Source organism: Diorhabda carinulata, chromosome 10 (assembly GCF_026250575.1).
Source record: "Diorhabda carinulata isolate Delta chromosome 10, icDioCari1.1, whole genome shotgun sequence".
NCBI classification, from domain to species: Eukaryota; Metazoa; Arthropoda; class Insecta; order Coleoptera; family Chrysomelidae; genus Diorhabda; species Diorhabda carinulata.
Window position 1 is genome coordinate 3823645 of NC_079469.1, and position 10822 is coordinate 3834466.

At 33.6% G+C, this 10822-nt stretch overlaps 3 protein-coding genes across 4 annotated transcripts; 1 reads left to right on the top strand and 2 right to left on the bottom strand.

Annotated features, from left to right (window-relative positions):
- Positions 1 to 466: 466 nt before the first annotated feature.
- Positions 467 to 3014, bottom strand: LOC130898576 (uncharacterized). Its single transcript, XM_057807970.1, has 3 exons — positions 2763 to 3014; positions 2462 to 2710; positions 467 to 556 (listed from the first exon to the last, which is right to left on the bottom strand). Exons 1-3 carry the CDS (start codon positions 2908 to 2910, stop codon positions 540 to 542), a joined length of 414 nt encoding a protein of 137 aa, XP_057663953.1. The 5' UTR covers positions 2911 to 3014; the 3' UTR covers positions 467 to 539.
- A 2878-nt stretch (positions 3015 to 5892) lies between these two features.
- Positions 5893 to 8791, bottom strand: LOC130898544 (uncharacterized). Of its 2 annotated transcripts, none has more exons than XM_057807926.1 (5): positions 8496 to 8791; positions 8324 to 8437; positions 6428 to 6518; positions 6094 to 6357; positions 5893 to 6022 (listed from the first exon to the last, which is right to left on the bottom strand). In XM_057807926.1, exons 1-5 carry the CDS (start codon positions 8643 to 8645, stop codon positions 6000 to 6002), a joined length of 642 nt encoding a protein of 213 aa, XP_057663909.1. In that variant the 5' UTR covers positions 8646 to 8791; the 3' UTR covers positions 5893 to 5999. The 2 variants fall into 2 exon arrangements, with proteins under 2 accessions (XP_057663909.1, XP_057663907.1); XM_057807924.1 differs by having other exon boundaries at positions 6422 to 6518.
- A 61-nt stretch (positions 8792 to 8852) lies between these two features.
- LOC130898545 (uncharacterized) lies at positions 8853 to 9799 on the top strand. Its single transcript, XM_057807927.1, has 3 exons — positions 8853 to 9186; positions 9250 to 9459; positions 9526 to 9799. Exons 1-3 carry the CDS (start codon positions 8996 to 8998, stop codon positions 9716 to 9718), a joined length of 594 nt encoding a protein of 197 aa, XP_057663910.1. The 5' UTR covers positions 8853 to 8995; the 3' UTR covers positions 9719 to 9799.
- The last annotated feature ends 1023 nt before the right edge of the window (positions 9800 to 10822 follow it).

Sequence of the window (10822 nt, forward strand, 5' to 3'; positions counted from 1 at the left end):
ATACTCGATGACAGGATATAGCTCTACGTTACACTGAGAAAAGTTGATAGTGCATCTTTTATATTCTATGTTTATGCAAATAAATGATTACTTCAATCTTAGGATTATAATTTACCCTTTTCGAAAAGGATTTTCAAGACTGGAAAGGATTCATATATTGATGACAATTTTTCCATGTCATTCTATCCTTTTAATATATTTTTAGGACCTCACTACAAATACTAGTCATTTTACTATTTTATTTGTATTATATTTCATACGAAATTTCTGATTTTGTTAATACGTAAATTGTTACTTGTCTCATATTGTGAAAAACAATAAATTTTCGTATTCTGTATAACATAACCTCAAATTATACGTCAAACTGGAGCTGTTCAAACAAACAACACGCAAGCTTAAGAGCATGGATGAAGATTGTACCAACAACATGGATTATAAAAAAATGAAAACGGGAAATAAAAAACAATTGAGACGATTAGGATTTATTTTTTATTTTGTTACGCAATTTTTCGTGAAATAGACATCCAGTTTCCGATTAGTTATCTTCTGCTTATAACTAAAATCATTATTATAGCGATTAAAAAAATAATTTGCTTGTTTTGGAGCAAGACAACGTGCAACGTCTTGCACTTGATGAATTTCTTACGTTGTTTGACATTATGCAAGAATTTATGGCTGTAACCAACCAAAACGAAAAAACCCGCTCCACTTTTGTGACTGTCGAAGTTTTAGCCGTAAAACATAAAGTGACAGCCACGAGAATTTATCACAAAAATTAGTTTTACTAAAGTGCTTCAATCAATTACCTGATTTAATTGACATTTGGTTGGTTGTTAACTTAAAATAGGCATTCTACGCGGTCCCACCATCCAACCGAGGTTACCTTGGTCGAGTTGATGTAATAATGGACAGTGTAGAAACTGGTTGGCCCACCAATATTTGGTTGAGTAGTACACGACTTCGAACAACCTTGGTGGTGAGCCCGACAAGCTTCGTCCGCGGTCGGAAATGACGAAAGTCGACTCGAACAAGGTCACCTCAGTTGGGTGGTCAATCTCGACCATGTAGAACGCCTTCAATTTCCTCCAGAGTTAGTAACATGTACAACAAACATCACCAAATCGATATAAATGCAAGCTTTTGATTACGTACGTTTTACATTGCTCGTAGTCTTACCCCATGTAAAGCGGCAATAAAAAAGCGCCTTTTGATTATTAAATGAATTTACTAAGGCAGCTAAGCGCTTGATTGGAATTTAAATCGAGAAATCCTCACTTAGAAACGGGGTCAAAATTTGCGCTACTTCAAAATATGCCAAAATTTCTCACGAAAAGTTCAATAATCCCAACTATCTTCTACAAAACCCAATCTTTTCGTATCTATAAAAGCTTAATCTGATGATCTTTGCTTTTGTTTTCTCAAAAATGTTAATAATTCCACTAAGCTTCTCGTCGAAACAGTCTTGAAACGTCTTCTGTTATCACCAAAAGGCTCACGAGATTAAACGCTTATCATTGATATATACCGTAGACCCGAAATCGTTTTCTTCCTTTTATCGATGCTCGAAACCTAAACCAACCTAACTTAACCTAACTTATCAGAGTTGATTTATTAACTAATATAATTATGCAAATTATCACAAGTCATATTTTCATAAAGATCGAAATAGGTCGTAATGTCACTATTTTTACCTGTTTAACAAACTATTTTTCAATCATATGAAACCTAAAATCAAAACTATTATGAACGAAAAATTATCCTAACCCAACTTAACCTAACAAATTAAGTTGTTTCTAGACGTTAATTGATGACATTTATCATGGAACTAATCCAAAACTGCACTGACTGCGATTATTTATAGCTCGTCACCAGTAAGAAATACATTTTTCCTACAATAGTTGTACAATAAACTATTAAATTAGATTAGTTGTTTAGACATATTCTTCAAATTAGAATAAGATTGTTAAAAAAGACAAAATATTCGAAATCATAAATAATCTTGGCAACGTTGTTTACTAGAGAAACGTCAAATTAGAAATTTTTAGGTTGAATCTAATTAAAAAGTATTTCTTTCTATTTCAGGAAGTATGTAATAAAAATGTATAATAAAAATCTAGTTTTTTTGATATTCATGCATTAATTATGTGTTAAAAATGATAATTTATATTTTCTAGCCAAAAATAAAACGAACTGAATAAATTTATTCTATTGAACACCCTCGTTCTAATCGTTCCGACAGGTTTACACTGATGTCATTGAATTCTGTTCATGAAGTTCTGTGGATTGACCCACTTATAACTTTCGTAATAGACATCGATGTGAATTGAATGTAATGATCGCTTAAGACACTAATAGTGAGAGATCCATAATCAAAAAACGCTTTAAATAGAAAAATTAACGATTATCATAAATTGTTCCTAGGAGAAATTCAATATTACAGCGATCATAAGAAACAGTGTACCTTTGTTTATGTCAGGCAGTGTAGAAATAATACTATGGACATCGAAAACTAATTTTCTTCTAGCTTCTTGAAAATCAGTTATATCTTTACGCAATACACCGGTTTCTACGTATTCCATCTGATCAACTAATCTATATTTCTGACGAACAGGCGCTATCACTAATCGTTTTCTTTCGTCTTCGTAATTCTGAATCGATTCTATCATTTCTTTTTCTTTGTCCGATATCACTTCTAATTCGACTTCATCACCTATACGTCAGAGTTGAGTGGGAAATTGATTTTTTTATTTTATTTTACTAACCTTGAGACTCGCCGTCATCTGAAACTCTATTTTTAGCTATAACGATATGTGAACCTTTCAAATTAACCGGTATTTCGATTATTGCGTTTTGTGAGGAATCTACTGTACCGCTTGGAATTACGATTTTTGTCCAATTTTGTTCACCCATGGTCAGTTTATTAATTCAAACTAGATGAATATATTATTTTAGTACTAAAATTTTGTAAATCGATTTTTAATAACGTTAGTTAATTTGACATATGTCAATTAAAGTGATTTTTACATACTAGAAATATAAATAACGCGGAATATACAGTGTGTCCCCTCAATAGAACAGTGGTACAATATTGTAATTAATAAACTTATTTTTGCACATAAATACTACTTTTTTCATAAGAATTTCACCTCAAGAAACGAGGTCACTTACAAAGAAACGTTAATAACCATAAAAATAAATTTCTTTAGTTACTTATTTCTTAGACCTTTTAATATGTTTATGTTTCTAAATGTTCTTGATTTTAGGTCACTTCTGTTTCAAAATTATTTTTTTTTAATAATTTTGAAAAGATCAAATTTTAATCTTTACAAATTATTAAAAAAACTAATTTTGAAACAAACCTACAATCAAGAACATTTAGAAACATAACCATAAAAATATAGAGGGTGTCTCAAACATAACGTTGATTTTAAATGTTTACTTTGTTTATTTAATAATCATAATTGGGCCATGATAATGTATAATAGTAAAATAAACACCTTATGTAAATAAAAATGGGTGAGGAAATATTTGTAATTCAGAATCATCTCGTTGGTACCTATTCTGCATTTCTGCATAATTTACGAATGCATTCTTGCAGATATTTCAAAGTTTTTAAGAAATCCCCACAAAATATATTCCAGCGATGCTCTGACGAGTAGGAGTGTCTATCAATCCACCCATTGAAATAATCTTCAAAGTTACCAGGGCATTTTATTTTGTCGTTACTAAACACGTGTGCAATTAGGGCTCAATTGAATGATTTTTGATTAACCTGCACCACAAATTTGTACCCCAAACTGTTTGGAAACGACTTAAACGAACAAAGATTACTGAAGAAGGTAAATGAAAAGGTGTTCAAAAAAGTTTCTGGGGGAAGTGGAAACATCAATGATTCATTTTTTTCATTTTCTAATATTGATGAAACATTGGAAGAGAAATCAGAACCCTTAGTGACAAAAAAGCTTGGATGATCATAGAACATCTTAACAATTGATTTTTAACAATTAACGTAAAGATGGAACAACGAAAGCGGAAAAATTTTCTCGTTTTGAACATTCACATTCACGGTTGATTCAATTTTAATATTCTCGGATAAACTGTACGGTTAGGGGATGACTTATTGCATCTTCTTTCAACCATAGATCACCACATCCTTTAGCCAAATCGAGTACCCGTTTCAACGCCATCTCTCAGTTCATTAGCAGAACTAAACTTGGAAACAATAGTTTCCTCTCTGCTTTTGGCGACATATTTCAAATTCAAATTCTAAATTAAAATTTTTGGCGATGTATTAACCAAAACGATCGTGACCAACTACGCATCCATAACATTATGTCAAATGTCAATGCTGTTCGACCTACCGTTAAATCTGTAAACGTATTAGTTTTGCTAATGAACCAAAAGAGTACACTACGGTTCATTTTCTTTTGTGGTCGTGAATCGACTTATCTACTACTAGAACACTACTTGAACTTGTATATTAGCCATTTGTATCAGCAAATTACTTGCGTTTTTTATACAAATAGCAAAAGTTGTTTTGCAACAGTCATTTTAAAGACATGAGTCAATTTTGCGTTAGCTAGACATTCTCTCCGGAAACTTTTGAATGCCAGTTTCCTTGGGTAACCCAGTGTTGAACTTGTGACCTCCGAAGTCTTTTTTCAGTAGTCCAGTCATGTGGTAGTCTCAGGGCGATAAGTCCTGACTGTAGGAAGGATGTTCAAGCATCTCTCCTACGAATTCTGACATTGTATCGAGCGTGCGACGCGCGGTGTGAGGACTCGAGTTATCCTGGAAAAAATCACTCTTTGTGCTGAAATGCTAAGCAGGTTTCACGTGTGTTTTGAGAAGGCTAGAGTAGTATGCAGAATTTATGGAACGTTATGTGCGAAAGAAGTTAATGTACAATATACAATACACATAATTTGTGTGCCCATGTTTTATTTGTAGTGGAGATCGCGTTAAAAACCATTTTCGTTTACCTCGTATTACGTCAGTGAGAAAAAACTTCCATCTCATGAATTTTTTCTCGAAGCTCAACAGTATTGTACGGTATATGGAAGGCTGGAGACTGAAAGTTAACACCATGGAGGCCCCATGAGATGTAGATCTACGGAGGAATTTTTATAGCAAGAAATTTTGAGGGGAATAGGAAGAGAACGTGAATTTCTGAGCACGATAAAACGAAGACCTGTATTAGGGAGCAAAAGGTACCATTTGCTTCAACTCTCGATAGAAGGAAAAAGATATTGGAAAGATGAGGGTTGGATAGCACGAGTCGTGGCTTCACAATATCAGAAATTGGATAATAATAAGAGCCACAGGAAAATTAACTGATACCACCAGAGACAGGATAAAATGGTCAGAAGTGATCGCAAACATCCATTAATGGATAGCAGAAGAAGAAGAACAGTTTGGGAATCCATCGCGCCGATATTTTGCAATATTGAACTTGACAGACTCTACACTACCCAATACTAATGTAGAGTTAAGTCGAAATTTATTCTAGGAGTTGGTCTTTGCAGCGAATGTTGTCTGGTGTTATGGTGGATCATTCTCGACGGTTTCGCGGCCATTTTTGAAAATCTTGGTCCATTTAAACACAACAGTTTCGTAAACGCCGAAGATTTTCCGTGTTTCGTATTACTAAAACTATTCGACAATGTTAGTAAGGAACCCGGGTGACACATAAACAAGACGCGCCCTTCAAAACATACAGGCGCGCCATCTACACCGTTTGTCTTGATTATATTTGTACCGCCCTCGTATTTTTATTTAATCCGTATAATTGTTTGATTAATTTGAAGAATTATCTATTAGAAATGAATATTATTTATCCTAAATCTATTTTTTTATTACTATTTAAAACGTAACTTGAAAAAAACGTATAAAAACTATTCAAAAAATCATTTATTTTCAGTTATTTCGTGATAATGATAAAGTGTTAACAAAAGAAACAATTTAAAAGAAGAAAACATTATTTTTTTTCTAATAGGTGATCAGGGCTTTCCTAAAGCTACACCTGTAAATAAAAATACATTATATATATATATATACACACTCAACGACCTGAAAAAGCAAAAATTATAATACCTTTGACGGTTTGTTTGACATTTGGTAAAGCTGCGAACAGACTTTGCAGATCAAAAACCAATTTCCTTCTAGTTTCTTGGAATTCTTTCAAATCCCTACGAACCACACCGGTTTCTATGTACTCCATTTGTTCCATCAATCGCATTTTTTTATTTATAGGCATCACTAACAATCTAGCTCGTTGATGATCACATTCTCTTACGAATTTAATGATATCAGCCTCATTGGGGGTCGTCAATTCCAGCATGTTAGTATCTTCATCGTCTGTAGAAAAAAATAAGGAAAAGAAATGACAAGAAAATTGTATTACGAACGAATTTTGTTCTACCTTCACCTCCAGGACCTGGAGTAGGTACATTTTGACTTCTCGATGAAGGTGGAGGACTTGAAAATGTTTGTCCTGGCGATGGGGGTGCATAACTACCCTAAAATTAAAATTCTTATAATCTCCTATGTCTGAATAAACTTTTTGCGATAATTATCGTACTGGAACGGCGTGTCATTGGCAAGTAATCTAAATATATGATATCGAAAAGCCACGAAGAATTGTTTTATTCCCTTGGAGACTATGTACACTGGGCACACTGCCACCAGAAGCACCCAATCGGAGATGGTAACCAAAAACTAATCGAGAAATGGTGCAAAGCAAACAGAAAGATATCGGAAGACATTGAATGAAGGAGGAATCTTCTAGATCATTAAAGCAAAGTATATGGAAAGAGAATTGACGTTTAGGGACCTTATCGACTACTTATTGGACAAGAAGGTAAGAGGACAACTAAAGCGTAGTTGTCGTTAAGTGCGACAAGTTAAAACTTGCAAATACCGGCTACTTTGTTCATTATTCTTTACATGCGAATCATTTCCTTCGATGTTTATGATTGTAGTTTAGTCTCAGTTAGTTCTATGAGACGCAAAACATCTTTTGATTAAAAATATCCATCCACCATGAGATGTGGCTATAGAAAACGTTCAAGGCGTCCTCGAAAAACCACAACCGCTGAAGATAAACGTATTAAATTGATCAGTAAACGTGATCCTCCACCCACGGACCCAGAGATATCTGTTGAGATCAATGAATCTAGGAAACTGCCTTCGAGTACTCCTTCAGTTGAAAGAAGCTACTTTTTTGGAGGTGAGGCGGTAAAGAAACCTCTTTTAAGACGTTAAAATAAAATAAAGAGGTAGCAGTGAGCTGGATAATATGAAAATTGGACCGGAAGGGAGTTTTAGGGTGGGATGTTCTAAGAGATTAGTATTTGTGCGCAGGTCAAAGGAAGTACTGGCAAAGTACTTTAAAACACGGCGGTGGCTCGGCCTATTTAAAAAAAAAGAGGTAGACTCTGGCCAGCGCCTGAACGGCAGAAAATTCATCTTCCATCATGACAACGATCTCAATTAATGTTTGAAACTATGCAAAGTGTATTTAAAAGGATTGGAAAGTCGTCACAGTCGCCTGACCTCAACCCGATTGACTTCTTATCTTCGAAATATCCTGAAAAACGAATGGAACCAAATAGACGACGATTATTTGTCGAAATTGGTATAGAGAATCCAAAGTTATGTAACGAAATAACAAGATTACATCGATAAATCAAAAATTAAAATATTTAATAAGTAATAAAAGTAATAAAAATGGTAATAATTCCAGTCAGAACTCTGAGACGTGCAATGTTTTGTTGGGAGATCAGTAGATCCAGTAAGAGTTGGACCGAAAGAAGATTCAAAAAATTATGGCCAGGAGATGATTTCAAGACCTCATAATTCACTGTAACATTCAGTTGAGGGAATTGATCCCACCAAGGAAGATTAAAGTAAAAAATACAGTCGACGATTAACTTTGAAGGCACCTATAACAAAGAGAATGAAAGAAGATGAATCACGTTTTACAGAGCGTGCCAAGTTGTGAAGATTAACAAGATCTTAAGTTGGGGCGGTTCTAGCAAATGATTCTTGAGGTCGTTTTTAGATGGAATGAGTGGATGTGGACAAGGATTTGCATGGTACAACATCAAGTTTATGAATCGACATTTGTAGTTGAAAATAAAACGTCACGTATTTTCTAATGTGTGATGCTTCATTGTATACCAAAAATTGACGCGAAAAAATAATAATTTGTTACTTTTTTTTTTAAAAATAACCCATCCTACTCGTGGATCATCTATCTATGATCATCATTGAAAAAAAAAAGCAATTAAAAATGTTTGTTTGTGAATCCAAATATTATTACCTGCTGAGACGCACCCCCTGCCTGTCCACGAGATGTAGACGGGCAAGGTTTACCGCCGCCGCCGCCGCCTCCTACACCTCCGCCGCCATTAGTCCTATCTTGACCATTAGCACCCTACAAAGAATCAATTATTCTCATTGAATATTTTTTAATGATTGTATGGCGTATTTACTGGACTTCTGGCAATAATAACTTCGGTGTGTTGAAGATCTTCGGGAATCTGTATGACAGTCGATTGATTTGGATCGACAGTACCGCTGGGTATAATTATTTTCGTCCATTTCGATTCGCCGTAGTCCCATTGAAAGTTCCTTTGAGCCATTCCGAAAATATTACTTGAAATTTAGCTTTACGAAATTTTTTAAACTACATCTAAACGAAAAATAAATGAGACAGTGTCAACGTGAAGTTGACAGTATCGTTCTAGATTTATTATTATAACTAAAACTTTTATTTTTATCGTTTACTATTCCTTGATACCATTTTAACACCTCAGTAGAATTTAATCACGAGACTATAATTGTTTAAAATATGAATTTGAGCCAACAAATATCGAAATAAATAACGCATGGAACACTGCCTTTAATAATATCGTCAATCACGTCATTTAATGACGTTTAACGTCGATTTGTAACTTTTAAATTATCCAGTGAATATTCAAACATATAAAAAATGGCGTATTTAAATGAAAGTCATCCGGAAGTATTTTTTACTATACCGCGACCTGGAGGAATCGCAAAAATCGAATTACCACCGGAAGCGCAAATCGATAGCAGAGGAAAATCCTCCAGAACTACTATAGCATCAAGAAGGTCTATTAGATCCAGATCTTCCAGATCAAAAAGTGCTGCTTTCGAAAGCTTGTGAGTTGAAACTGTATTAATTCCAGAAGAATTTTTATTTAAATTGTATTTTTAACTTTCAAGTTTCCAAACGCCTGTTGGGGGTACGACTCGAGAATTCCGCGTAACAACTGCTATGATATCGTCTCCGTGGGCGTTGTTTGATGATACATTCGAAGAATTTCCGAAACCACCAAATCCCGCCCAAGACGTCATAGATCTTTTAGCGATTACTATAAGTACCATAATGCTTTTGGCCGCTGGTCATGATAGCATCCCAATAGAACATCAAAGGTAAATACAAGAATGAAATATCCAATAAAATCAAATTAATTAATAAAATTCAAAAATAACTTTTAGATGGACTTTGAGCTATTTGGAGAACATCAGGGACGAATTTGGAAACAATCCTCCAAATGTAACTGGAATTATAAATCATTTAAAAATGACAAATTCGGAACTGGAATCATTTAATGATAAAGACAACGTTAGTATAGTAGAAGATGAAAAAGAAGAAGAAGAAGAAGTTGTAGCAGAAGAAGAAGCAGCATAATAACATATCTCCACATTTTCTTATAATGATAAATATATTGAGCATTTTCATTCATTAAAAATAAATAAATTAAAAACAAAATGAATTTAAAAAATTAAAGTCAAATAATAAATTATTATGTAAGTATAAATTCCCTGAAGCTACCAAACATTAATTGGAGTATATCGATGATAAAGACCGATGCAGTTTAACAAATAAAAAAGAAGACGAAATTGTAGTAGGTCAAGGTTAGTAGAGGATAGGTTGCCCGATAACATGGATGCGACAAACGAAAGAAAGAAGCCATTACGTAATTTGTGGGAAACTAGTGTAGAAAGTAGTGTTTTTATGAGATTTTCTTAAACCTTTTATTAAGACAGTAGTTTAGTGGACTAAGTTTGAGTTAAGAAAACATTTTAGTATGCATTAAGTATATAGATGAGTGTAGAAACTTTGTTTAGTAAAAGTATACAATATTTGATACATAAATGGATTATTTAAGGTAAGCTAAAACAAAATTATTATGTCATTATGTAAATTAGATACTGTGACATTAATAATAAGCTGCAATTTGAAACAATAAACGGTATCGCAATAAAATCACATAAAAATATCTAATTTCTATATTTATCCTCAAAAAATGGCCAAACAAATCAACTAAAACCGTGCTATTCCTGTCTGCTTTCAACAGATGACGTCACGCGTAGATCAGACAAGTTATCGGGTAACCTAACTTGTACTAACCTTGGTCGTAGCTGTCACCTTGTTGTCGTGTACGAAGAATGGCGATAATTTTTGAAGGGAATATGTTTTTAACAATTAAAAGTTGTTCTTTTGCAAATATGTGAAAGTAATCGAAAAAAAAATCGATTAAAAAAATTATATAGTTATTTTAATGTTAAAATGTAGCCAATGGAAATGCAAGTATAAAAGTAACGAATCTTTAACGCCTCTGATCATGCTAAAAACGCGGAAATGCATTTGGGAGCAGTTTGTTGAGAGCTAACATTCATTATATAATTGAAACGAATACCAATCGAAAATAATCGATTATCATTTTTCACTTGTAAATTGACGTAATCCTTTTCGTTCATTACGTCTCGTTACTCGTAGAGTAATCGATTA

What these genes read in the sequence shown, in the direction of transcription:
- LOC130898576 (XM_057807970.1), bottom strand. Translation starts at nt 2,910, where the DNA reads ATGGGTGAACAAAATTGGACAAAAATCGTAATTCCAAGCGGTACAGTA. An exon ending in AGATGACGGCGAGTCTCAAG is followed by an intron (nt 2,711 to 2,762) that starts GTTAGTAAAATA and finishes TCTGACGTATAG; the next exon opens with GTGATGAAGTCGAATTAGAA.
- LOC130898544 (XM_057807924.1), bottom strand. Translation starts at nt 8,645, where the DNA reads ATGGCTCAAAGGAACTTTCAATGGGACTACGGCGAATCGAAATGGACG. An exon ending in CAGGGGGTGCGTCTCAGCAG is followed by an intron (nt 6,519 to 8,323) that starts GTAATAATATTT and finishes TTTTAATTTTAG; the next exon opens with GGTAGTTATGCACCCCCATC. An exon ending in TCCAGGTCCTGGAGGTGAAG is followed by an intron (nt 6,358 to 6,421) that starts GTAGAACAAAAT and finishes TTTTTTCTACAG; the next exon opens with ACGATGAAGATACTAACATG.
- LOC130898545 (XM_057807927.1), top strand. Translation starts at nt 8,996, where the DNA reads ATGGCGTATTTAAATGAAAGTCATCCGGAAGTATTTTTTACTATACCG. An exon ending in AGTGCTGCTTTCGAAAGCTT is followed by an intron (nt 9,187 to 9,249) that starts GTGAGTTGAAAC and finishes TTAACTTTCAAG; the next exon opens with TTTCCAAACGCCTGTTGGGG. An exon ending in ATCCCAATAGAACATCAAAG is followed by an intron (nt 9,460 to 9,525) that starts GTAAATACAAGA and finishes AATAACTTTTAG; the next exon opens with ATGGACTTTGAGCTATTTGG.